The sequence below is a fragment of the Rattus norvegicus genome, chromosome 10 (genome assembly GCF_021556685.1).
Source record: "Rattus norvegicus strain SHRSP/BbbUtx chromosome 10, alternate assembly SHRSP_T2T, whole genome shotgun sequence".
Lineage (NCBI taxonomy): Eukaryota > Metazoa > Chordata > Mammalia > Rodentia > Muridae > Rattus > Rattus norvegicus.
In genome coordinates, this window is record NC_141543.1 from 107,052,501 (window position 1) to 107,077,340 (window position 24,840).

Here is a 24,840-nt window from a genome sequence, read left to right on the forward strand (position 1 = left end):
AGCTGACCTCCCTGCCCGTGGTCCAGTGTATGCTACGCTTTTCCCTCTCAACCAACACCAGACTCCGGAACCTGGCCCAGATATTCCTAGAGGACCTCTGTTCCCCAAGCCAGGTGGCTGAGGCCCGCAGCCAGCAGGCCCATTCTGCCCTGGGCATCCCACTGCCCAAGACTGAGGCCCCACAGCAGCCCTAATCCAGGGAGAATTCAAGATCCCGCCACTTTCTGCCTGAGACTAGTCCAGGCATAGGATCAGGAAGCTACTGTCTGTCCAGCCCTAACGAGGAGACGGTGTTATCTGCTGTCACTTGCGCCCATGCTGCCCAAGTTGGTGCCTGTGTGGCTGCATGCACGGTGGAGTTTTGGCATGACAGACATTTACATCTAGGAAAAGCCTAGGAGTGACAAAGCCAGACGGGAGATGCTTAGAGGAGAAAACCAGAGCTGGTGTGGCTTTCATGGACTGGCACTGGATAAACTACAGAGAGAAAACCACGTCTGGTGCTCCAGTGCCCAGCTGATACCTCATGTAAAGTGCTTTGCACCGGGGAGATCGGCCAGTACCTGACTGTCCAGAGTAATTCCGATGGCTAGAGATGCAGCCGCCCTGTTGGCTGGGGAAAGTGCTGTGAGCTTAACTCCTCCAGTGTTGAGGCTGAGTATCTGGTCACGGTAGACGTGGATAACTCTGCAGACCCGAAACAACCGTCCACACAACCCTGCTCTCTGCTAGACACCATGTGAGCAATGCAGAGATGGAGTTTCTCCCCTTGGGTGTCACAGCTAACGATGGCTAACTAAATGGCCATTGGGCACTAGGAGCGAGGCCCCGCAGTGTTGAGAGCAGAGTAAAGGAGTGCACAGTTCTCGCCTTGTCTCTCTGGAGAGGCCCCACAGAGGATCCTGGGGTGGAGACAGCAAGACAGTGACTTCAGCTCCTCTTACCAGGCTGTGACCTCTCATGTACCTACCAGCTGCTAAGTGTAGCATCCCTGTCCCTTCAAGAGTTGTTCTGGCCCCCTTTGCCTGTGGGTCAGATCTTGTGACACTTGGGTGGGAGCCCTGGACATGAACCCTTCGTGGGCTATCCCAACGTGCTTTCTACCATTCTCTCAGATGCCATGAGCCTCCAGTAGGTGCTGTCAACCCTTAGGACTTGGATGCAGACCTTCAGAAAAGACACCTCCATACTAGATATCAGAGGACCACAGTGGCTCAACCAACCTATAATCTGATCACTTGAGAGACAGAAGCGGGAGGACAGCGATGAGTCTGAGTCTAGCCTACCTAGTGAGTTCCTGTCACAAAGGTCCCAATACTGTCTAAAGGACAGCAAATCCTATAACTGGTGATCCTGCCCTCCTCTGCCACTGAGAGGAAAAAATTGAAACTAGGGGGAAAAGTGAAAAGAGTAGGCCTGACAAGAAGTTGGGGTTTAGGAAAAATGGAGGCCCTGGTCACTCAGCATAGTCTCCCTCAGATGGGCAAGGAAAAGCCAGAGGGAGGAGATTGGGGGGGGGGGGGCTGTCCTTACAGTCACTAGATGACATAAGGGAGGGAACTACCAGTGTGGCTGTCTCTCCCCTGGGCACTAGCCCTCTCCTGTCCTAGGAAAAGGATCTTCAAAGAACCAAAGCCTTGTGTTTGGTTTTTATTTTTATTAAAAACCTGATTTTCTCACTGTATTTATGTGCTAGCCTTGTTCCTTCTGGGTGTAGATTTCATGGGTGGGGCCGGAAGGCAGTTTGTTCAAGTGGCAGTTACCGTGGCTCCCTGATTAAAGTCACCTGTCCAGGCAGGGTCCTGCTGACCCACCTCCCAGTCCTTCACAGGCTGGCTCGCTTGCTCTCTATGATGCCCCTCCAGTCATCACTCCAGGAAAGCAGCCGTCTCCTAGTGGGGGGCAGGGCCAGGTGCTGATTGTGGCAGCAGGTGAACAAGATGTGCTCCCAGCTTGGGGTCTCCTCTAGGCCTGGGGCAGTAAAGACAGAACGTGCGGTCTGTAATCTGGTTATTTTTACTCCTCTCCTTAATCCCAGCAGGCCAGGCGCCTGGAGATGGTCAAGGTTAATAGACCCAACCTTGAATGTTGTCTTTGTCATCAATGAGCAGGTCTCCCATGACCACTGTCTTGTCCCTAGTCAGGATAATCCGCTCCACAAACTGTGGCCCCAGGTTCTGCTCCACCCAACGGTACTGTATAGATCGAAAAAATAAAAAAAAAAGGTTAGTAGATCCCCAAATGCAAGATCAGTAAGGCATGGGGGCTAAGTGGGATAAGCCCTCAAAAGCACGGAACCCCTTTCACCCAGCCCCCAGTTTCTGAAGCGTATTTTTTAAATCAAAATTGGAAAGCCAAATCTGCGCAGGCGCCAGCACCTTCTCGCCCACACAGTGGTCGTACTTCCGCAGTGGGGTGGTGCAGATGAAGACCTCGGTGCTGCGGAGAAGGGGGTGCAGTTAGGCCTGGGGCACTGGCCGTCTTCCCGCCACCCCCTCCTCACCCTCCTTACTCTTGCATGGCGTTCATCTCTCGCAAAGCGTCCAAGGCTCCAGGGATGGGCTCCAAGTTTAGGAAAAAGCCCGGAGCTTCATAGACACTGGCCACTTTTTCCTGCGAGAGAGATCGGTCTTGGTCCCGCTCCTGCCTTCCAGCAGGGGGAGCCCCAGAGAGAGGACCCACAAAAGATTCTGCAGATCTAGGTTCCTGTGTGTTTGGGTGTATGCGCGCGCGCATGTGTACCAGTGTGTGTGTGTGTGTGTGTGTGTGTGTGTGTGTGTGTGTGTGTGTGTGTGTGTGTGTGTGGCGGGGGGCGAGGGGCGTGTATGCGCGCGCGCATGTGTACCAGTGTGTGTGTGTGTGTGTGTGTGTGTGTGTGTGTGTGTGTGTGTGTGTGTGTGGCGGGGGGCGAGGGGCGTGTATGCGCGCGCGCATGTGTACCAGTGTGTGTGTGTGTGTGTGTGTGTGTGTGTGTGTGTGTGTGGCGGGGGGCGAGGGGCGTGTGTGTACCCTTTCAAGCTTTCAGGTTCGGGGTGAACTGTGAATTCACACAGCTTAACTGATTCTGCAGATCTCAGTTCCTGTGTCTGTCCGCGCGCGCGCCCGCGCTCGTGTGCTTATCCTGTCTGTGTGTATGTGTGTGTGTGTACCCTTTCAAGCCGTGTGTGTGTGTGTGTGTGTGTGTGTGTGTGAGTGTGTGTGTGCGCGTGCGTGTGTGTGTGTGTGCGTGCGTGTGTGTGTTCGTACGTGTTCGTACGTGTTCGTACGCGCGCGTTGTGTGAGTACCCTGTCAAGCTTTCTGGTTCGGGGGTGAACTGTGAATTCGCACAGCTTAGCTGCCTCGAAGAGAGCTCAAAACTAGAGGTTCCCCGTCGGGTCTCCTACCGCCAGGTCCGGCCGCAGGGCTCCGTACTGCTCGCTGGCGAGGAAGCCCCGGCGCTGTTCCAGCGGCACATGCGGTTCCCCGGGGAAGCGACGGCGGAAACCCTGCAGAAGGCCGGACTCGAAGTCAGCTAGCACGCCGTCCATGTCCACCAGCACGCGCACCGGCCGCTTCACCGCCATTGCCACGCCCGGGGTCTCCGCGGAGCACCGCAGCAAGCACCGAGGATGCCAGACCCGGAAACAAGCTTCCGGGACAAGGGTGTGGGCGGGCCCGACTCTGATCATTTGCATGAGTGACCAACTAGGTACCCAGGAAGACATTGCGTCCCTTGAGGGACTACAGCTCCTGTGCAGCATCAGAATCCCTCTCCCATAACCTCCAAGATCCGAAATACTTTGCAATGGGGGACCCGCTCCGCACGCTGCATGCACACTCTGCCTCTCCCATGCTTGTCCATGCTGGAAGCTGACAAGATCATGAGTGTCCCAGTTCACAGGATGAGAAGGGACCCCTTAAAGCCAACTGTGATCATGAGCTGTGCTCTCAAGAGACAGAACTCATAAGCCAGAGTTGGTTTGAAACAGTAGAGTTGTTTTCAATCTGAGCCCATTACTTTTTCCGTGGAACCCAGGTCTCCTGTAGAATCGAAAGCTTCTATGTCCTTCTAGAAAACGTTAACCGTTCACACACACCCCACACCTGTTCTTGTAGATTTCAGAGTCCATGGCGATATCACATCAACCTATAAATGCAGATTTGAGTGAACCCTCTTGGTGGCTAGTCTTCCTCATGTAATGACTTTTTTTCTGACTCGGTTTCTCCAACACAGCCCTGGCTGTCCTGAAACTATGTGAACCAGGCTGGCTTCAAACTCCCAGAGATTTGCCTGCTTCTGCCTTCCACGTGCTGGGGTTTAAAGGTGGGCGCCGCTACACATTGTATGACATGACTTCTAAACCATGGCAGAAGTATGGCAAGATGGAGCACACACCTCAATGAAAAGCCAGCACGCAGGAGGCAGAGGCAGAGGCAGGCAGACCTACAAGACAGCCAGAGCTACAGAGTGAAGACCCCCGCCCCCAACTTAAACAAATTTTAAAAAACACAAGAAAGCAAACAAAACTGGTAAAACAATAAATCCTGGTAAGTTCTTACTTTGGGACTGAATTTTCACTAAGCCAAGCCAATTTTCACATAAAAGGTTTGCTTATCTGCAGGTTTCTCTCCTGCCTCTTCTGTAATTTATATAAAAGTATTTTGCAAACCCCATACATGCATTCAATGTATTTTTAATCCTGTTTACCAGACTTCCCCCCAACATCTCCTGGACACCCCCTCCTTTTTTTTTTTTTGCAACAGTGTTTCAGGCATTCGGGTTTGCCTCAAATTCACTACCTACCTTGGCTAGCCACTAACTCAAGATGCTCCTGCCCCCACCTTAAGTGTTGGGATTAAATGCATGTACCACAGCACCCCACATCTTAAAAGAGTTTATGCCTCGCCTCACAAGAGCCCCACCTGCCTTTGCCTCCTGAATGCTGGGATTAAAAGTGTGCTACCGGCTGGCCCAGCAAATGTTCTTAAGCAATCTTCCAAACACACTTACCCTGTTTAAAGAGGTTTGAAGATGTGACTTTACAAATTTTCTAACTTGGGGTGCTAAACCCTCTCCTGCAAATGTTTCCAGACAGCCCCCTAAAATCTGCTCCATTACTTCTGATGTTGGCTGAACCTCCACACCCCCAGAACACCTGCCACCCGGTGCTTCTCTCTGTAATAAAGTGAAGACCAACTATCAACTTAGAACACCAACTAGGGAACTCCCTTCTCGGGAGCCCCACCCTTGCTAAGAGGCTGAGAAAGATGGGTACAGGTTTACTTCCTGTGAGATTCACATGAGAAATTCAGGCCTTTAAAAGCCATGGCCCTACTCAGGAGGCTAGCCTGTTACAATACACAGAAATGATTGTAGGCTACAGCTGTTAATCAAACATGTAAAATGCTTTAGAACCTAGTTATCTTTTTTAAAATATGTTATGTATAGGACTACAGTGTCCATAGGCAAGGGAACCCAGCCTGTCAGAAACACAAGTGGACCTACAGCCAGGTCTTAAATCAAGATCTGGAAATCACATGACATTGTGACAGTTGATCTGAACCTTCCTGTCCATCCGCCACCTCAGTTGGTGGGGCAGCCTGTGTAGTCATGCAGAATCTCCCTCTGCAGCCTGCATTGTTGAGCATTAGCCATTGTGGATCTCAAGGTAGAAACCTAAACCTACCTTGGCACTGGGGGTGAGAGCAGATGGGATGGATGACAGTGAAGGTGACAAGGGAACAGAAAGGATCTCCACACACAGAAGACTGGCTGCAGGGGTTCAAAGTCAGGGCATCCTACATCTGGCCCGGCTCCAAGACAGACTTAAATGTGGGTCTGGCCCTACACAAGGATCAGAGGTACAAAGGCCCACTCTGGCCAGCTATGTACTACACACAGCCTGTGGAATGCTAACAGTGTCATTGTGTCTTTTTGAGTATCTGCTATGTATGTGGGAGAGGGTGTAGCAGAGGGAGGGGGATCCCATCTGGGCCTCCTGCTGGACTGCAGGCAGAAGTGAGCCACCTGGGTGCTGGGACTTGAACTCAGATTCTCTGGAAGAGATTCCCAGGTGCTCTTAACCACTGAGCCACCTCTCCAGCCACACTGGCTCAACTCTGAATGCTTTATTAAATTACCAAATGTCGTTAGGTGGCAGTTTCTAGGAAAGGAAAGGTCCAGGAAGGACATTCAAAACATTGCCAGAAAGACAGGACTGGAATGCAACCCACTGTCCTGCAGGAAACGCTCAGAAACCCTCAGTCGGTCGGTTCCATTCCTAGCACTGCATACACGGTGGCGCATACCTATAACACCGCACTTGAAGGTGGAGTCAGGAATCTAAGGGCAGCTTCAGCTACATAGACACGGTCTGTGTGTGTGTGTGTGTGTCTCTCTCTCTCTCTCTCTCTCTCTCTCACACACACACCCTCTACCAAAAAAAAAAAAAAAAAAAAAAAAAGAGACAAAACACAGTGCTTCAAAAGTTGGGTATTGTTTACTTTAAGCAACAGTCCAGGACTAAGAAGTACAGGGATGCGACTTTCTTCATGGTCAAGCACCAGCGTCATGCACATGGCAGAGTTCTTCCAGCGTCATGCACATGGCAGACTTCTTTCATTAGGAGTCCCTGTGGGCCCTACAGCCCCACTCGGGGACGGCCTCCCTTGTGGCTTCACCTTGCAATTCCAGGCAGCTTGCTTGTATACCTGAAGCCATCCTCTGCACTGGTGGCTCTGCCCACGGCCGGCCAGTCACAGTGGCCATTGGCTTCCTCTGCTTTGCAGGCAGTGGGATGTGAGGTATGGCCACTTTGATCATTCCATATGGCACAGGACCATGCACTGTGCAAAGGACACCGATGTATGGTGGGGCAACAGCAAGGAGAGCAGAGCGCTGCCCTGGGGACAGCTGGGAGCAGGGGCTGCAGGGCAGGGCCTGTGGCTGCTGTCTGCCCCACAGTAAGCCAAGTACAGCGTCAAAATCCCTGGTACACAAGTCTCTACACATCAGGAACCAGATCATCTGTTCTTAAGAACAGGCTACTACTCCGGTCTACTACTAAAACACACTCATGCCGCGGCCCACAGACCTAGGAGTCAGACAGACACAAGAGAGGAAGAGAGAAAGGGGGGAAAAAAGACAGCAGTACATAAAGTGCTTCTTTTTTAATGAAACAAATCCGAAAGATGTACAGTCAGGCTCACGTTGTGCAGTTCACAAGCATGGAAGAAACAAACAGACAGAAGGACAGAGTTCCAACAGAAGAAGCTAACCCAAGACCAGGCTGGACTTGCCGCCAGGGGGGTTTCTCCTGGATGGCGCTGGGGCCGGAGCCACTGGGCTGGGCACAGGAGCAGCGGGCACCGGCTTCTCTTCCACCTGTGCCAGGCTGGCTTGGAAGTCTGTGTCCACATTTTCTAGAAGACAAAGTTTCGAAATGGTTCAAACATGCAGACAAAAAGGTTTGTACCCAGAAATGGGACCCGCCAGTGTGTTGCCTATGGTTCTGTGCACCTATGGTTTTCAAATGTATACAAACAGGCCAGGGGTGGTAATACGTGCCCTAATTCCATGTGGTACATGTGGTAGAGGCAGGAGAATCAGGAGTTCAAGGTCATACCTTGCTATATAGTATGTTTGAAGCCAACCAGGGTTACAGGCGGACATCTTTTCTAAAAATGAACAATAAAAGCGCAAGGCCCTGGGTTCGATCCCCAGCTCCGAAAAAAAGAACCAAAAAAAAAAAAAAAGGAACAATAAGTAAAATATATGAACAGACTGTCTGCACTCCTCTGTGCACGTGGAGGCCAGAGCATGATGGTGTCTGTACCAAGGCTCTTGGCCTTATTGCTTTTGGATGGGTCTCTCACAGATCCTGTGTCCACCTTCCATGGCACTGGGTCACAGGAGGATGTGGCCCTGCTCAGATCCAGGAGCTGGCACAGCAGCCTCTCTTAGTCAGTGTGCCATTTGCCCAGCACCAAGAGCTTTGAACTTGTGACCTTCCTAAAGCCTCCGAGATGGTGGGTTTTAGGAGCAGGCACCATATTGGCAACTCCATCTATGAACCTTGAACTCAGTTACACGGAGTGACGTAAGTCTTCAGCTACATGTAAAATCAGCCTGAAGCTTTTCCCCTGAAGTGAGAGAGAAAAGATCCCTAGTGCCTGGCTACAATTCCATTCTCCAAGAATCAGCGTCAGATGTGCAGCACCTGTGTTTGTTTGTGGTTTTTGAGGCCTGCTTTCATTGTGTAGCCCTGGCTGTCCTGTGGCCTGCCTCTGCCTCTGTGCCTGAATTAAAAGTTCATGTGTTGCTTTTGAGACAGGGTCTCACTATGTACCTCTGGCTGCCCTGGAACTCACTATATGATATGTCTTTAATCCCAGGAGGCAGAGGGGGATGGATCTCTGTAGCCACCTGGTCTATACGGAGTTCCAGGAGAGCCAAGGCTACATACAGAAACTCTGTCTCAAAAAGAAAATTAAATAAAATTATCTTCCAGCAACTCATGGCAGTTATCTTCATAGACTATTCCCTCCCACCATTTACACTTGCCTTGTGTCAACGAACCTGTTTAGTTTCTCACCATAAAGTCAAAAAGCAAAAAGAATCCAAAAGCAATTCTACAGACTAAACACTAAACAGACAGTGACAGGAGCCAGGTACAGGGTCACCGTGGAGAGGTGATGAGCCACGCTGGCACACATATGTGTGACATGGGAGGCAGAACGCTGGCCTCAGAAATAAAGTATAAACACAAGTCAGAGGAGGGAATCAAACTCAGGGCCTTGTACATCAAAATAAACATTGTATATACTAACTTGCTACTCAGCCCATCAACAAGATAACTGCAGGAGACACTGGTGCCTGAAAAGAATGTCTCATAGCAAGAAGCTCCAGTGTCCAAACAGGAGAAACATAACTACTACCTATTCTGCAGGCAGGGACGACTGCACTAAATTTCCTTTCTCCCAAACATAAACATACATCTGGGTTTAGGTTTGCAAGGCCCAGGCCACTCACTTGCTAAGGCCAGCACAGTGAGCCTCCAGGTTCACCCCCCACCCCTTTTCCTTTTTTCTTGGAGACAGCATTTGACTATGTAGCCCTGGCTAGCCTGGAACTAGGAGAGATCCTGTTGCCTATCTCGCAAGTGCTGGTATTAAAAATTAAAAGACAGGGTTGGGGATTTAGCTCAGTGGTAGAGCACTTGCCTAGCAAGCGCAAGGCCCTAGGTTCGGTCCCCAGCTCCGGAAAAAAAAAAAAAAAAAAGAACCAAGAGAAACCCTGTCTCGAAAAACCAAAAAGAAATACATACAGGCTAGCACACCTAATTCATTAAAAGACAAAATTAAATAAAGATAGCTGATTGATTAAAGACCTAAGCTAACACGCCCAGCTCATTAGCCAGCTCACAGCCACCACCTGCCTCCTCCCCGGCCAACCTCTTTCTGCAGCCTATATCCCAGACTGGGCCTTGAACTTGCCTTGACCGTTCTGCCCCACCTTCAGTTGTGCTGGGAACATGGCCTCCAGAGCTGCCAGGCCCACCCTCCCCTAAGAGCAGGGCCAAGTTCCTCCTTGTAGCCACTGTATTAGATTTCCCAAAGGGCATGGCTCATTGCCTCATATCAAAACAAAGCCTATCTTACTTCAGAGACATGAATGCATCGCCCCAGAACCTAACTGAAAACCAACTTGGACCTTTAATCCAAGTGTGTGTTAGTTATTTTATAAATGGTCTAAAAGTTACAGCAGTCACCCTGTAGCTCTTGACTTAGTGTCAGCATTCCACAGGCTGTGTGTAGTGTAGGGCTATCCACCACAGCCGGCCAGGATGGGCTTTTCTGCCTCTGATCCTTGGTTTGGTTTTTTCTTTTTCTTTCTTGGTTTTTCAAGACAGGGTTTCTCTGTTACGCTTAGCTGTCCTGGAGCTCACTCTGTGGAGCAGGCTGGCCTTGAGATCCACCTGCCTCTGCCTCCCTTGCACCACCGCCATGCCCAGCCTAAATTTTTATGTTTTCATAAGTATTTTGCCTGAATCTATGTCTGTAAGCCTTGACAGTGAATGATGACCACAGACGTCAGAGGGTGTTGAACCCTGGAATTGGAATTCCAGGTAACTGTAAGACACGTGTAAGTGCTGAGACCTGGGTCCTCTGAAAGGGTAGCCAGGGCTTGTAACCCTGAGCCACCTCTCCAGGCCAGAGCCTCCCATGAAAATGTCAGTATGCATTCCGAACACTGGCCTGATGGATACACACCTTTTAAAAGGGTTCTTTGGTTCTTGTATTTATTTTCCTTTTTAGTACATTTCTAGCAGATTAAACCTTGTTACCAGTGGACTGGCTTGGCTGCCTCATTCTGAGTACTGGAGATTAAAGGCTTGAACTACCTAACTTCTTTTTTTTTTTTCTTTTTTCTTTTTTCGGAGCTGGGGACCGAACTCAGGGCCTTGTGCTTGCTAGGCAAGCGCTCTACCACTGAGCTAAATCCCCAACCCCTGAACTACCTAACTTCTTAAACACACAATCACAAAACCAAAACAAGCACCTGCTAGCTTGGCCCAAGATGAGGAGGCACACACACACACACACACACACACACACACACACACACACACACACACACACTTTTAAATACGTAAATATGGCCACTGACTCCAGCTTTCCTTTTTAGGGTATGATTTGAATGTTCACTCAGACCTTCTAACATTATAAAAACAGCAATCAGCACTATGATATACTTACCATGCACATCACTTTCTCCCTGGAAAAGAAAATTTCAGAATTAGTTCCTGTTTTAATTCCCCAACACATAAAACAGTCATAGTTCAAGAGAAGCTAATCCAGTTGAAACTAAATGTGAAAGCCCATTTTGGGCTGGACGGTGGTGGTGCACGGCTTTATTCCCAGCACCAGGGAGGCAGAGGGAAGGAATCTGACTGAGTTCAAGGCCAGTCTGGGCCACAGGGTAAAAGCTACACAGAGAAACCCTTGACTAAACAACAAAAAAGAAATTTTATTTGTGTACAGATGCAGCAACCACCTCAGTGTCATCTGGGACCACACTGTACAGCTGTCCAGCACAATAGCCGTGCCTCAAAGCGAGGAGCCCAAACAGACACAAACACTCTGAACCAGAGGATGTCTTCTCAAAAAGGGAAGCATGAATCTCGGCTTCCCTTTTCTCCCTCCTTCCACAGGGCCTGGCCACTCCACAGCTGCTGATAGCCTCCCTACTCCTACAAGTTGGTGCCTCCTCTGAGGAAGACCTCCTCTCAGGTGAGCTCTGTCCCAGACACGCCCAGGGGCTCAGTGGCAGCTGTCTTTGGGCATATCCCACTGTGACATCAAGGGCTGACAATTCCTGGAGTTTAAACATTCAGACACTCCGATGCTAGCTAGACAGGAGGTTCCGAGAAAGGTGAGGGACTCAAAGCCTTCAATGCTGAAGGGTCTAAGGCTAAACTAAGACTCAGAGACATCTAGTTGGGTCAGGTTAACTCACTTGTCTGACTTTCTGGCCTCCCTAAGGCTTTTTTCTTTTTCTTCCTTTCTTTTCTTTCTCTTTTTTCTTCTCCTGAGGCGGGTCTCATGTATCAACTCCCTGTGTAGCTGGTCTTGTTGCCACCAGCTCCCAGGTTCTGGGATTATAGGTGGGAGCCACCATACTGGTGTCATGCAGCAGTGCTGGGGGAGACCCAGGTCTTCTGGCAAGTTAGGAAAACACACATCAACTGAGCCCCACCTTCAGCCTACCTGTCTGGCTTTTTGTCTGGCTTTACACTTTAATTTTCATCACCAAGACTGCTCAGCACATTCTCGTAAGGAGAACTGAGCAAGTAAAAAGACACCAGAAAAAAAATTATTTAAAAAACAAGGGGGCATTTAACCACAGAGCCCTTGGCTACTGGTTATCACACTGACCTTGAGGTCTAAGAAATCTCCAGAGCTTGCTTCAGAAGAGTTACTTCTCTGTGTTCCAGGCGACTCCGAATCCTCCCTGCCACCTAGAAACCAACATAAACAACAGTAAGGGCTCAACAGACGGCTCAGTGGCTAAGCAGCTCGGCTGCTCTTCCAGAGGGAGGACCTGGGTCCCAGCACCCACACGACAGCTCCCAGCTGTCTGTAACTCCTGTTCCAGGGGATCTGACACCCTCTCTCATACAGACATGCATGCAAAACACAAACGTACAAAAATAAAAATAACAGATCATGGACTGACCCAGGCCCCATTCCTAGCACCTACACGGTAGATACATGCAGGCAAAACGTATAAAATTAACCATTACAAAGAAGCAACACTGTTGGGGTTGGGGGTTTAGCTCAGTGGTAGAGCGCTTGCCTAGGAAGCGCAAGGCCCTGGGTTCGGTCCCCAGCTCCGAAAAATAGAACCAAAAAAAAAAAAAAAAAAAAAAAGAAACAACACTGTTTCATATCACAAAATGAAAGAGGACACTCGAAGGCAGGCTGAAAGCTACTACAGGGCCACCCTGCCTCTGATTTTACTCCAGCCTTGGTGTGTAGACTCAAGAGTCCTGGGACGACCCCAGCGCCCAGGAATTCCCAACCACCCTGCATGAGTCTACCCAGTACTGAATTACAGGCTGGGCCACCACACCCAGCCAGTACTGTATTTCTTGCTTGTTTGGGTTCAGCCTTCGCTAATCAGTACTATATCCAGTTGAATTGGTGACTTTAATAAGGACAACCTTGTAAAACCAGTACCCGCTGACAGGGTGGTGGCACACACCTTTAACCTCAGCACTCCGGGAGCAAAGGCTGGGCTACCTGAGTTAGGCTGGTACAAGGTGAGATCTAGGGCTACCCAGAGAGACCATGTCTCGAAACCAAAACACAAAGAAGTACCTGCTGACTTGGCCCAAGATGGGGGGTTTTCTTCAGGTGTCCCAAAGATGTTAGAAGCCATCTTGTTCTTCCTCACGGGCTGTTCTGTTGGCTCATCAAAACCTAATGAAAAATTGGACCCACCACCTGGAGGCCGCAAAACCCTAGAAACAATGGTAAGACATTAACTTCAGATCACAGCAAAACATTCCTTGGATAAATCTGTCCAAATACCATCGCTGCTCTGTCCTTCTCCCCTCCTCCAAGACTACTGCTAACAAGGAGGCCTTGAACCGTCAGATGGAGACCCACTGCCGGGAGGGTCAAGACACCAACAGTCCTTTATCCATCTGCACTGAGGCCATCCACCACCAAAAGCTGATCAGTTGCGTGTCCCCACAAGCAACAGACTGTGTCCCTTTGAGCAAGGGTAAGTGACCGAAGGAACCTTGTCTCTGGATTTCGCAAAGAAGTTCAAAACATCTTGTTATTACACCTATAATCGGAATTTGGGACACTAAGGCAGGACTGCAGTCCCCCTGGACTAAGCATGACCGTCACCCAAAAACAGAATTCCATTTTTATTCCAACTAAATGGAAAAAGAATACGAAAGCTGCCTGAGGGCAACAATGCTCAGCAAACAGACACAACAGACACGCCCACGGTGGCAGCTGGCCTAAGGCTTACGCCTGAAGACCCCTGAAGTACACAGTGGTTCACATCTGTAACTTCAGTTCTGGAGGCGGTGGCCCTCTCTTCTGGCAGGCACTGTACACATACTTATACACAGGCAAAGCACTTGTATACATATGTGGAACTCTCTGGACTGGCCTTTAATCCTAGCATTTGGGAGGCAGAGCATCTTTGTGGGTTCCACACCAGCCTAGCCTAGTCTAGCCTAGGACTGGATGTATCTAGTTTCCAAGGCTATGGCTCAGGACCCATACAGCAGCTCACAGCCTCTGTAACTCCAATTCCAAGGAACCGACTGCTCTCCCCTGGCCTCCGTGGGCACCAGGCAAGTACACAGTGCACACATGTACGTGCACACAAAACACAGACATAAAGATAAATGCAATCTTTTTAAGAAACCAACATAAATGTCGCTGAAAAACCTGAGTATCCACATCTTCAGAAGTAAACTAGATCTTTATCACTCACCTTTTACAAAAGTCAATTTAAAATTACTAGAACCTTGGTGTCTGGGCTAGAGTGACGGCATTGTGTGCTGCGGTACACAGCCACTGTAGCTCTCGCTCTGCACACGGCACTCATACACCAAGCACACAGATATAGGCTTAACTGAAAATAAAACCTTAGCCAGGTGTGGTAGCACATGTGCCTTAATCCCACCCAACACTGGAGACAGAGGCAGGTACACCTCAGGCCTGGTCTGTGTATGGAGTCGCAATCTAGCCAGGGCTACACAGTGAGACTCAGAAAAGAGTCATCAGCACCCACAGGTGTACAAGCACCTACCTATGTTTAGTTCAGCACTGTTCAGGAGGCCCCCTTAAAGCAAGCCACACGGAATTGCCAGGAGGTTGTAGTCTACACTTTGAATTCCAGCACTGAGGAGGCAGGGGCAGGGGAATTCCTGTCTTGAAAATAAAACAAGCTCCAGGGAGCTTTAGTCAGCCACACAGAGGGCTGAGAGGGATTTGCTGGAGGACGCAGTGCTAAGTGGACATTGGCGCGCTAAGTGAGGTGAGACAGATACACGGAGACAACAGTGTTTGTCCTCATTTATGGATCCTAGACTGCAGACACAGAAAACCCTAAGAGCAGAAGGAAGACAGGGAGGAGGGAAGAAAAGGAGACACACTAGAAGCACACAATATACTTCTGAGGATCAAGGAATTCAAGGTCATCCTTGGCAAATTCAGACCAGCCTTGGCTACATGAGACCCTTGTCCCAAAAACCAAAATGAAAAAGTCTGTCCTAATGAAACCCATTACTATGAACAATACGCACACACTAAATAACTGTTCTGGCCGGAGGTGGCTCAGCGGTAAACTTGCTGCTCCGGCAGGGACCTCTGCCCCGCTCAGTTTGGGTCTCACATGGTGACTCTAAGGTCATTCTTTTTGTTGTTCTTTTGATTTCTGAGACAGAGTTTCTCCTCGTAGCCCTACCGTCCTGGAACTCAGTCTGTAGATCAGGTGGCCTTGAACTCGCACAGATGCCCCTGCTTCTACCCAAGATTAAAGGTGTGGGCCACCACTGCCTGGCTTCATAGCCAGGCTTAACTCTAGTCCTAAAGGGTCTGATGACTGCTTTCTGACCTCCAGAGGCACAGGCATGCATGTGGTGTACACATATACAGGCAAGGCACATAAAAATAAATCTGAAAAAATGTTTTTTAAAAAGGCACAATTAAGTATGGAGCTCACGCTGTAGATCCCAGTGCTCAGGAAACTGAGGAAGGGGGCTTTCTTCAGTTCCAGTCAAGGCTACACTGAGACTGTCTCAAAATTCCAAAAATAAAGTGTTTCCAAAAGTCTTTCTAGTTTTTTCATTTCTAGCTGTAATGTCAACAGACAGGTAAAAATGTGCTATGACAAGAATCCTTTGACCTTTGCCTTGTGGCTTAATTAACATGTCCAATTCTATAAGCCATGTGTGAGAGTCTGTATTCACCAGTTCTTACTGTTGTCTGTCTGTTCCAGATCTGGCTTAGTGGTTCATGTCTGTAATCCCAACATTTAAGAGGCCCAAAGAGAAGGAAGAGGGAAGCTAGGTGTGGCTGTGCACACCTGTGATCCCAGGCCTAGGGAAACAAGAAGGCAGCCTGATCTACATGGCCAGGCAGGGTTTGAGGGGGGAGCAAGAGTGAGGAAGGCTTCCTAAACCAGCCTAGGAGCTGGAGAGTAGGCAGAGAGGATAGGATAGAAGATAGTACCACAGGGATACAAATGCTCTTAAAGATGCTAAAAAGAAGCACAAGGAGAAAACCAGAGTTTCAGCCCCACAGCTGGGCACTGAGCCAGGCCTATAGCCTCAGGTACTGGGACACTAAGGCAGGACAGTCACAGGTCCTGGTCCATGCTACCTGGGACACCATATACAGTTTCATTAGCCGTGGCGTTCTGTGTCCTGTGTTGTGTCAGTGGTTCCTGGGACACAGCTCCCTCCCCATGGGAAGCCACAGAACACTGACAAGGCAGGCCACCTGTCACTACCATGCCCAGTGCCGGCACTGTGATGGACTAAAATTAACCGCAGCTCTTTTCTAAACAACAAAACTTGTAAGTTATTTGTTCTGTGTGTGTGGGTGTGTTAATCTGCATGTCTATCTGTACACCATGTGTGTGCCAAAGAGGTCATGGATCTCTCTTAGGACTGGAGTTTCAGACAGTTGTGAGCCACCATATGGATGTTGGAATCAAACCTGGGTCCTGAAAAAGCAGCTAGAGCTCCTAAGGGCTGAGCCATCTCTCCAGCCCCTAAATTAACTTTAAAAATCCAGACGGTATCCCATCCACCTTAACACCGGCCACAGAGACAACCTGGGAGCGGGAAGACGACAGTGGCGGAGTAGCTCTGTATAGTGGTGCATGCTGCCTTTGATCCCAGCACTCCAGAGGTCAGGGAGCTCTGTGAGGCCAGCCTAGCCTGCATAGTAAGACCATGGGAGAGGAACAAACCAACCAACCACTGGTAAAGCATTTGCCTAACGTGTGTGAGGCCCTACGTTTGACTCCCTGACGAGGAAGAAGATAGGTGAGGATGCCTCGAGGCCACACACCTCTCATACCAAGCGCTCTGTGTCAGAAGCGATGCGCCTTTTGTGCAAGCACATTACACAGCTGTGCAGAGCAATGAGGTCTCTGTGAAAACCCCTGAGAGTGAGGTACAGTGGTGGAAGCCTTTAATCCCAGCACTAGAAAGACAGGCAGATCTGAGCCCTAGCCCAGCCTGGTCTACAGTTAGTTCCAGGACAGCCAAGGCTACATACATGGAGAGTCTCTGCCTCAAGAAACAAGACAAGTGAGCAAGCTTCTGGGTGGCTGAAACTGGAGGTTCAAGAAGATGCACCTATGGTGACCACTACAGCCCTGCACCTTCCTCTCAAACTCTATAGCTAATTATACCCTCATGATAGACCATAAGTGTGGGAGGTTCCCCTGATTTTATGGCAAATTAATTAAACCCAAGGGCAGGTTACAGGAGGCAGCCAGCCGGTCAGAAGCACTCGGAAAAAAGGGGTGGGGAGGGGTGGTAACCTAAAAGCCAGGGCTGTAATTCATACTTGTAATCCCAGGAGGTGGGGTGCTGAGACAGAAGGACTGCTGTCAATTTGAAGCCAGCCTGGACTAAAGTGAACTCAAGGTTACCCTAGGCTAGAAACAAAATCCTGCTTTAAAAAAAGAAAGTGGGGGCTGGGGATTTAGCTCAGTGGTAGAGCGATTGCCTAGGAAGCGCAAAGCCCTGGGTTCGGTCCCCAGCTCCGAAAAAAAGAACCAAAAAAAAAAAAAAAAAAAAAAAAAAAAAAAAAAAAAAAAGTGATTACCAGTATAGCTCGGTTGGTAGACCATTTGCCTAGCAGAAGTCTTGGGTTCGAGTCCCAGGACTGTGTTAAGTGCCCATACTCCAGGTGTCCCAACTCAGTTGGATGAGACCACCCAGCAGGTGCCTACTGTGACAGCATCTCCTAAGGCCCCACACCTGAAGTGACAGATGTCTGCTGTGGTTTTCAATCAGAGGAAAACACGTGGCTGGGTTTTTCCTCTCAGACTAGAAAATAAATGAAACTTAGAACAAAAATGTTAATAAGGCAAAACGGTATAGAAATAAAGGAATAAATTTGAACAAACTTCCTCAAATGCACAAAACTCCTCTCCAGCCTCCTGAGTTCTGGGATTACAGGAGTGAGCTGCCATGACCAGCTCCACACAGACTTTCTAAGGGACACAGTGGGAGCTGCCTAACCTCACCATGCTTCAGGCTTCTCCTCTATAAAATGAGGGCCTGCAGTTTCTGTGCCATTAGACTGTTATTAATTGGAACATCGTGCATATGTATCATCTGGAACATGGCAATCATGTACATGAACTGTTATTAAAAACCATCTACATGTCACCACGATGCTATCGGGTGTTCCCTCACTACTGGATTTCAGATGAACGACATCCTATGTTTCTATATTGCTATTAACCAAAATTATTTTAAAGCCCGCTTCTGGACTGGTTAGATGGGTAAAGGAGCTTGCTACCAAGCCTGAGAACTTGAGTTAGATCCCAGCAGCCCACAGCGAATGGAAAGAACAGACTCCTGAAAGTTGTCCTCTGACCTCCACACGCATGCCAGAGCGCGCGCGCACGCGCACACAAAGGCGAAGGGAGCCGAGATGGCTCAGTGGAGAGGCAGAGGACCTGAGTGCAGTTCCCAACAGCCATGTCAGGCAGTTCATAGCAACTTCTGCTCCAGGGGACTCAATGCCTGCTTCTGGCCTCCAAGGGCAGCTGTACTCACATGCAAACCTTTACAAAGAGAGAGACTGCTTGGGGCAGACAAGGTCACTGAGTTGGTCGCATCGCTGGACCGTACAGTAAAGGCTGGACTACCAAAGTGAGACTCTGAAGTACCCTTCTTCTCTATGGAGGATCTCACAGTCCGGCCTCAGCCAGCCTGAGACTGCCATTCCACTTTCTCAGACTGGCATTACAGACATGTGCCACCAAGCTGGGAGACCAGAGTTGCTTTTTTCTTTTTTGAAAGATTTATTTATTTTGAGCACACTGTAGCTGTCCTCAGACTCATCAGAAGGGGACATCGGATCCCATTACAGATGGTTGTGAGCCACCATGTGGTTGCTGGGATTTGAACTCAGGGCCTCTGGAAGAGCAGTCGGTACTCTTAACCGCTGAGCCATCTCTCCAGCCCCAGAGTTGCTTTTCACGACACCACTTTCTCTCCTGTCTACACTGGATCCCTTAAGAGAAATCCTGGCTCCTCAGCTCCCTCAGGCTGGATCCTGGCCTCAGTACTCGGACTTTGCCCCTCCTCACTGGCTCTGCAGTAAGCAGTGAGCCCTGCTCTCCTCCGCTGGCCAGCTGTGTAGTAATATGGCCTCTTCTCAAACCAAGACCCTTCCAGCCCCCTTCCTCCACCCTTCACTACTGCAAGTCATCCCCACTTGGAGCCCTTCCTGGCCTGGCTCCTCTGGCTCACGCAAGCTCCACCCTTCCCCTCAGTGCCCTTTAATCTTCAGCTGCTCTTTTTTTTTTTCTTTTTTTTTTCTTTTTCTTTCTTTTTTTTTCGGAGCTGGGGACCAAACCCAGGGCCTTGTGCGTGCTAAGCAAGCGCTCTACCGCTGAGCTAAATCCCCAACCCCTTCAGCTGCTCTTAAACCCCACTTCCACACCCTAGCCCTGCTTCCTCCATAAGCCCAGGACACAGGCAGGTTAGTCAGTGCTCCTGCTGCTGGGGAGGAAGCCACAAGTACTCCTGGATCTTCGTCTCCACTGCCCTGCAGCACACAGCAGAGGACCAATGCGGCTGTCTGCAACAAACCTGACTGACTTATGGACACCGCAACTTTACTGTCAGGACTTTCTCAGTCATGGAATCTTGGTTTCCACAACCACTTCCCAGCGCAAACACTGCCCAGAGTTTACTGCCTATGAAGCCAGGTGAGGCCGAGCTCTGGGCTCGTGCTCTGCTCTGTAGTTCACTACTTCTTGTCAGGAGAGCAGAGCCTGAGTCTGGAGGATCCAGGCAGCTGCCTGATGGTCAGCCTAAGTCCTCCAGCCTGGCAGGCTTGGAGCAAGTGCTCCAAATCAATCAACTGGCAATCGAACAACGGTATGTTTGTCTCCAGGACCAAACTCATGGAATTTCTTCTAGGTTTTCTTGTTTTCAGGCCTGGCCTGCCTTCTCCCTAGCCTGTGACATTAGTGTCCCCCTCAGTAACATGCAGTGCTCAGGTGTGGAGAGCTCGCTGCTCCCGGAGCTGAACCTTGTTCCGTTCCCTGCACGCATGCCCGGCAGCTCACAGCCACCGGTACCTCTCCAAGGAACCCAACCCTTCTGGACTCTGCGGGCACCCCTCCAACAAAGATAATAAAATAAACCACTCTCTTACGAGAGGCTGAAGGCTTGGAGGTTAAAGATACCGGCTGCTCTTGCAGGACTCAGATCCAATTCCCAGCACTGACATCCTGACTCCTAACAATCTACAACTCCACTTCCAAGGGATTTGACACCCTCCTCTGGCCTCTGAGAGGACCAGGCACCCCTATATAGTTACAGGCAAAACACACATACACATAAAATAAAAATGAAATAAGCCTTTCCTCTGGCGGCAGCCATCAGGACTCATGTCCGCTGTGGTGGTCACAAACAGCCAGTTCCTAAGGGTGCAACTTAGGGCAAGCCTGTCCACCATGGTGTTAAGTAGCTGAAATTTGCCCGAAGTCTTCAGTCTGTGGCTGAGATCTAGGGGCCATTGTGGGGCTTTGAGAGTCCTGAATTCCTACTGGGTTGGTAAAGACTCCTCATATAAATTTTTTGAGGTTATCCTCATTGATACATTCCATAAAGCTATCAGAAGGAATCCTGACACCCACTGGATCACCAAACCAGTTCACAAGCACAGGGAGATTAGTGGGCTGACATCTGCTGGCCACAAGAGCCATGGCCTTGGAAAGGGCCACAAGTTCCACCACACTAAGGTGCAACACCCTTCAGCTTCACCGTTACCGTAATACACGTAATATTTGTAAAATTCTTTTTTTTTTTTTTCGGGGCTGGGGACCGAACCCAGGACCTTGCGCTTCCTAGGTAAGCGCTCTACCACTGAGCCAAATCCCCAACCCCGTAAAATTCTTATCCAGTAAACAACTTAGGACAGTCAAAAAAGTGAATATAAAAGAAATTTTTAAAAAAAGAAGTGAGGGACACACAATGATGTCAACTAGAGAAAAAGAGGACTCAGTAGTAAGAAACATTTGCTGCTCTTGCAGAGGATCTGAGTTCTGATCCTAGGACCCACATCATGTGCTCATAACTTCCAGAGGATCGGTTGCCTCTGCCCTCTCAGGGACTCTCTCTGCAACTCGTGTACACATATCCACACTCAGACACGCATACACACCATAGTCTCCAGGCCTGAGCATTGCATCTTACTGAATGAGACACTAATGTCATAGTCTAGGGAGAAGGCAGAGGCAAACAGAAGACAGTCCAGGGCCAGTAAACAAATGTGTGTTTGTCAGCTGGCTATGGTGGCCACGCCTTAAATCCCAGTACAGCAGAGGCAGAGGCAAGTAGATCTCAGTGAGATTGAGGTCAGCCTGGTCTACATACTGAGTGAGTTCCAGGCCAGCAGCCGAGGCTACACCATGAGATGCTGAATCAAAAACAGTAAGGATCTAAAACCATGTCTGCAAGTTCGAGACAGAAGGGGGTCACAAGCTGGAGGCCAACCTGGGACTGGATACTAAGTCCAGGCCAGTGGAGAGCCACACGGTTGAGATCCTACACACACTCACACTCATACACACACACAGACTGACAGACACGCACACACGCACCGAAGTCTCAGATATTGAACACACCCAGAATAAATCCATTCTATAAATCAGGATAAGTGTGCTCAAGTATATACTTCATAAAGGCAATAACCGTACATTAATTTTTTTAAAGGAGGAGATCACTACATAGCTGTAGCCAGCCTGGAACATGAATGAAGCCACCCTCCCACTTCTGCCTCCCTAGTGCTGGTATAACAGGCCCACACCCCCCATCCAGGTTCCCAGGTAATTAATAAATCCTGGGGTGACTCTGGGCAGGGGGAAGGGAAGTAGGGAGCTGCTGGGGCCGGAACTCACGATCTAGCCCAGGCCATGGAAAGCCATTGATCATCTCTGGCCCTACAGGTTCTCACTGGGTAGAATTGTTTTAAAATTTTCACCTTAAATGACTGGAGCCACTTGAAATATTAGAATCAAACCCAACAAGCCTCTCCCCACCCCTCATTCCCCAGGGAGGGAGGCTTTCATCGCTAAGTGGAATTAAAAGCTCATGAAATTCTTCAGAACCCTAGTGGACTTGTAAATATGTTTTGGCCATGAAAAAACAAGGGCTGGGGAGCACTAGCACCCACACAGCTTACAAATCTGCCAAACCCGCCTAGTCCAACTTTTACTGGTCCTGTGATAGCAGGTACTACCTCCCCAATGACGTCAGTGTTATAGAGACCATCTGAAACAGAGCGGTTCCCAAACAAAGGATTTGCTTGCAAGACAAAGTACTTCAGCTGTGGTTTGGTCCCTTTCTTTCTGAGCCACATAGATAGCAACTGCTTCAAGGTTGCCGAGTTAAGACCCAAGAAATGTTATAGCACAGACAGCAATTTAAAAAAATATCTCCTTTCTTCCGGGCCCAACTCTCATCACTCTGGCACGGCATTCACCACGGAGGCTGCAGAGCAAGCAGCACATTACTGAGGGGTGAAGAGGAGATTACAGGAGAATCGGGCAGAACCTTAGCACCAACACCAGTCAGGCGGACGGACAGACGGACAGCAAGCGATGATGGCAAAGGTGGCTGCAAACACTGCATTTGTCTCACATGTCAAACATGCATGTAAAGGCCCTGCCCAGGCTCTGAAATGCTCTACAAAGCCTTGAGCTGAGCTTGACTCCCAAAAGAGAAAACCCAGATTTCACATTATCTCGCCAGGAACCAGTGTCAGACCAGAAAAAAAAGTTGGCCTCATCGCACAAAACAAAAACCCAGGGCTCAATCTGTCCGTGTCTTTTGTAACAAATTACCTCAAGTGAAGGATGACAACAAGAGGGAGTGACCCCCTTCTCCTAGATCCACTCTCCAGCTCGGCCCCGCCCAGTGATCGCCTGCCCCTTTAGTTCCCTTCCATCGCACCGATTCTTTTACTACTTCCTGAAACTGAAAGCGGCCTGCCCGGCCCTGCCCCGTGCTTCCTCTGAAGACTACTCAAGAAGGCTGCTTTTTGTCTGCAAGTTGTCAAGCAGTAAGACACCACTATTCCACGCTGTCTTCTGGGCCCCACAAAATGGCTCCCTTTTGTGCCACTTGGTTAGGACCCCAAGGCTTGGTCGCACTCAAGTGTGGGTCATCATCATTGGAAAATAGATAGCCAGAGAACATGGAGCCAAGCCTTTAGGAAGATCCAAGAGGTGCGTAAAAGCCAACTTAAGGGACCGTGTGCCACTAGCTGAGACGATGTGGGTGGACTCCCTCCACACGACACAAATCCACCAAGTAAAGTGAGGGGTAGGAACAGGGTCCCAGTCCAGACACACAGCTCCTCCCCAAAATGCAGTCTACTGGGTGGCAAGCAAGGTCCCAGCTTCCAGGAAAGGATACTATACTGCTGGAGAGACAATGGGTGGCTCCCTAGCCCCGCCCAAGCACAGATAACCTCCTCCAAGGGAAGCCTGCTCTGGGGTGAACTCATTCGGCCAAAGTCAACGGGAGAAGTAAAGAAGGTGGCAAGGAAGGACTGAGGTCCGAGTGTCTGAGCGCAGAAAACCGACTTGAGCAGGCTCGCGGCCCCGCGCACTCGGAGGTGGGCGTGGGGAGGGGGAGGAGACCCGATCTCTCCTTTGTTAGGCGCAGGGAGGCACTTTGAGAAGAAGACGCTGATCCAAGGCTGGAAGTGAAAAGAGGGGATGACCAGCCCCGCCCTACCAGAGGTGCACCTGCTGCGCAGACCCGGACACCCGGCGAGTCACCACGAGGAAAAGAGCCTGCAGACCAGCCGGATCAAGGGCTCAGATTTGCTCGCAGAGCCCAAGGCCGGGGCTAGCACACGCCCGAGCCAGAAGTGGGAGCGCATGGCCCTCTTGTGGGACAATGGGCCCAAAACCCAGGGCCCTGCAGGTTCCTTGGGCGGCTGGGAGACCAAGCCCACCATCCTGATCCGACCAGTGTCGTCGCGGGTGGCTGAAAGACGATCCTTCCGCACACTCTCAGCGACTCCAACCTGCTGTACGGCAAAGGGCCGCCACCCACGGTCCCCTCAGCCATCGCTCCCCCGGACGCGGTGCTCCCCGCCCGTTACCACCAACGCCCAGAGGCCCCCACAAATCATGGAATCCTCGAGCCCTACCCCGTCGCCTTACCGGGAGCTGTTCCTGCTGTTAGGGTCTACACCCTTGAAGGTGGTGGTAGTGGTCATGGCGCAAAGGGGCGAGGTAGACTAGCCCTGAAAACGCCGAGGGGGAACTGGGACCAACCGGCGAAGATGACTCCACAAGCTCAAACAGCCAGGCTCCACGAGCTTCTGCCGCCGCGGGTCTCGCCGGATTCCTAATTTATAGAGCCAATAGGGCCCACCCTCCACAGGCCACAATTGGTCAATTTAAAAGGTTCTCTTGTTTCTATTGGTTAGCTACAGTGCTAATCATAGTTCGGCGTCAGGACGGGCTGCGCAGGCCACGGCTCAGCCTAAGCCCCGCCCCCTTCCTGTACAGTGACCGGCCGCTATGGTCTCCCCTCCTCCACGTCCTCGACAATCTGGTGGTGTTTCCAAGTGTTCACTGTCACTTTAAAAAGTTACTTGAGGGCTGGGGATTTAGCTCAGTGGTAGAGCGCTTACCTAGGAAGCGCAAGGCCCTGGGTTCGGTCCCCAGCTCCAAAAAAAAAAAAAAAAAAAAAAAAAAAAAAAAAAAGTTACTTGAGATGACTCTGTGGTTAAGAGCACGGACTGCTCTTCCAGAGGTTCTGAGTTAAATTCCCAGCAACCACATGGTGGCTCACAACCACAGGAACGGGGTCCGATGCCCTCTTCTGGTGTGTCTGAAGACAGTGACAGTGTACTCATATACATTAAATAAATAATTTTAGTACCGCAGAGTACCCAGCACTCTCAGGGCAGCTCCAAACCGTAACTCCAGTTCCAGGGGATCTGACCTGGACACAGTAACATACAGGCACACATATACACAAAATAAAGAAGTCTTTTGCCAGGCCCCTTGGCACATGCCTTTAACCCTTTAGTCCCCACAC

The 24,840-nt window shown here is 50.0% G+C and overlaps 3 protein-coding genes and 1 long non-coding RNA gene across 8 annotated transcripts in view; 1 reads left to right on the plus strand and 3 right to left on the minus strand.

The window, feature by feature from the left end:
• Positions 1 to 1,062, minus strand: part of LOC148003180 (uncharacterized) — a 2,197-nt gene extending 1,135 nt beyond the window's left edge. The window contains exon 1 of the long non-coding RNA XR_015632268.1: positions 564 to 1,062. This is a non-coding gene — a long non-coding RNA (uncharacterized LOC148003180). The remainder of the gene's footprint in view (positions 1 to 563) is intronic.
• The window catches only part of Armc7 (armadillo repeat containing 7), a 16,817-nt gene extending 15,134 nt beyond the window's left edge, over positions 1 to 1,683 (plus strand). The window contains 1 exon segment of one of the 2 annotated variants that reach the window (NM_001127522.1): positions 1 to 1,683. This exon segment is cut by the window's left edge and continues 168 nt beyond it. In NM_001127522.1, the coding sequence (NP_001120994.1) occupies positions 1 to 194 (194 nt within the window). In that variant the 3' untranslated portion in view covers positions 195 to 1,683. 2 annotated transcript variants of the gene reach the window in all.
• Positions 1,638 to 3,626, minus strand: Nt5c (5', 3'-nucleotidase, cytosolic). Of its 2 annotated transcripts, NM_001271189.1 has the most exon segments (5): positions 1,638 to 1,971; positions 2,081 to 2,195; positions 2,379 to 2,439; positions 2,513 to 2,613; positions 3,385 to 3,582. In NM_001271189.1, coding segments are annotated over 5 exon segments (603 nt in total). In that variant the 5' UTR covers positions 3,565 to 3,582; the 3' UTR covers positions 1,638 to 1,825.
• Positions 3,627 to 6,461: 2,835 nt separating this feature from the next.
• Jpt1 (Jupiter microtubule associated homolog 1) lies at positions 6,462 to 24,120 on the minus strand. 3 transcript variants are annotated; one of them, NM_001005876.1, is given in 5 exon segments: positions 6,462 to 7,402; positions 10,739 to 10,757; positions 11,918 to 12,000; positions 12,863 to 13,005; positions 23,955 to 24,109. In NM_001005876.1, coding segments are annotated over 5 exon segments (450 nt in total). In that variant the 5' UTR covers positions 24,011 to 24,109; the 3' UTR covers positions 6,462 to 7,253.
• Between the last annotated feature and the right edge of the window lie 720 nt (positions 24,121 to 24,840).

Bases quoted from the DNA above. Each gene is read 5' to 3' on its own strand.
- Jpt1 (XM_087570917.1), bottom strand. From the start codon at position 24,010: ATGACCACTACCACCACCTTCAAGGGTGTAGACCCTAACAGCAGGAAC. The intron at 12,001-12,862 runs GTACTTCTTTGT...GTTGGTTTCTAG, and splicing joins ATCTTGGGCCAAGTCAGCAG to GTGGCAGGGAGGATTCGGAG. The intron at 7,403-11,917 runs GTCAGTGTGATA...TTTGTCTTCTAG, and splicing joins GAGATTTCTTAGACCTCAAG to AAAATGTGGACACAGACTTC.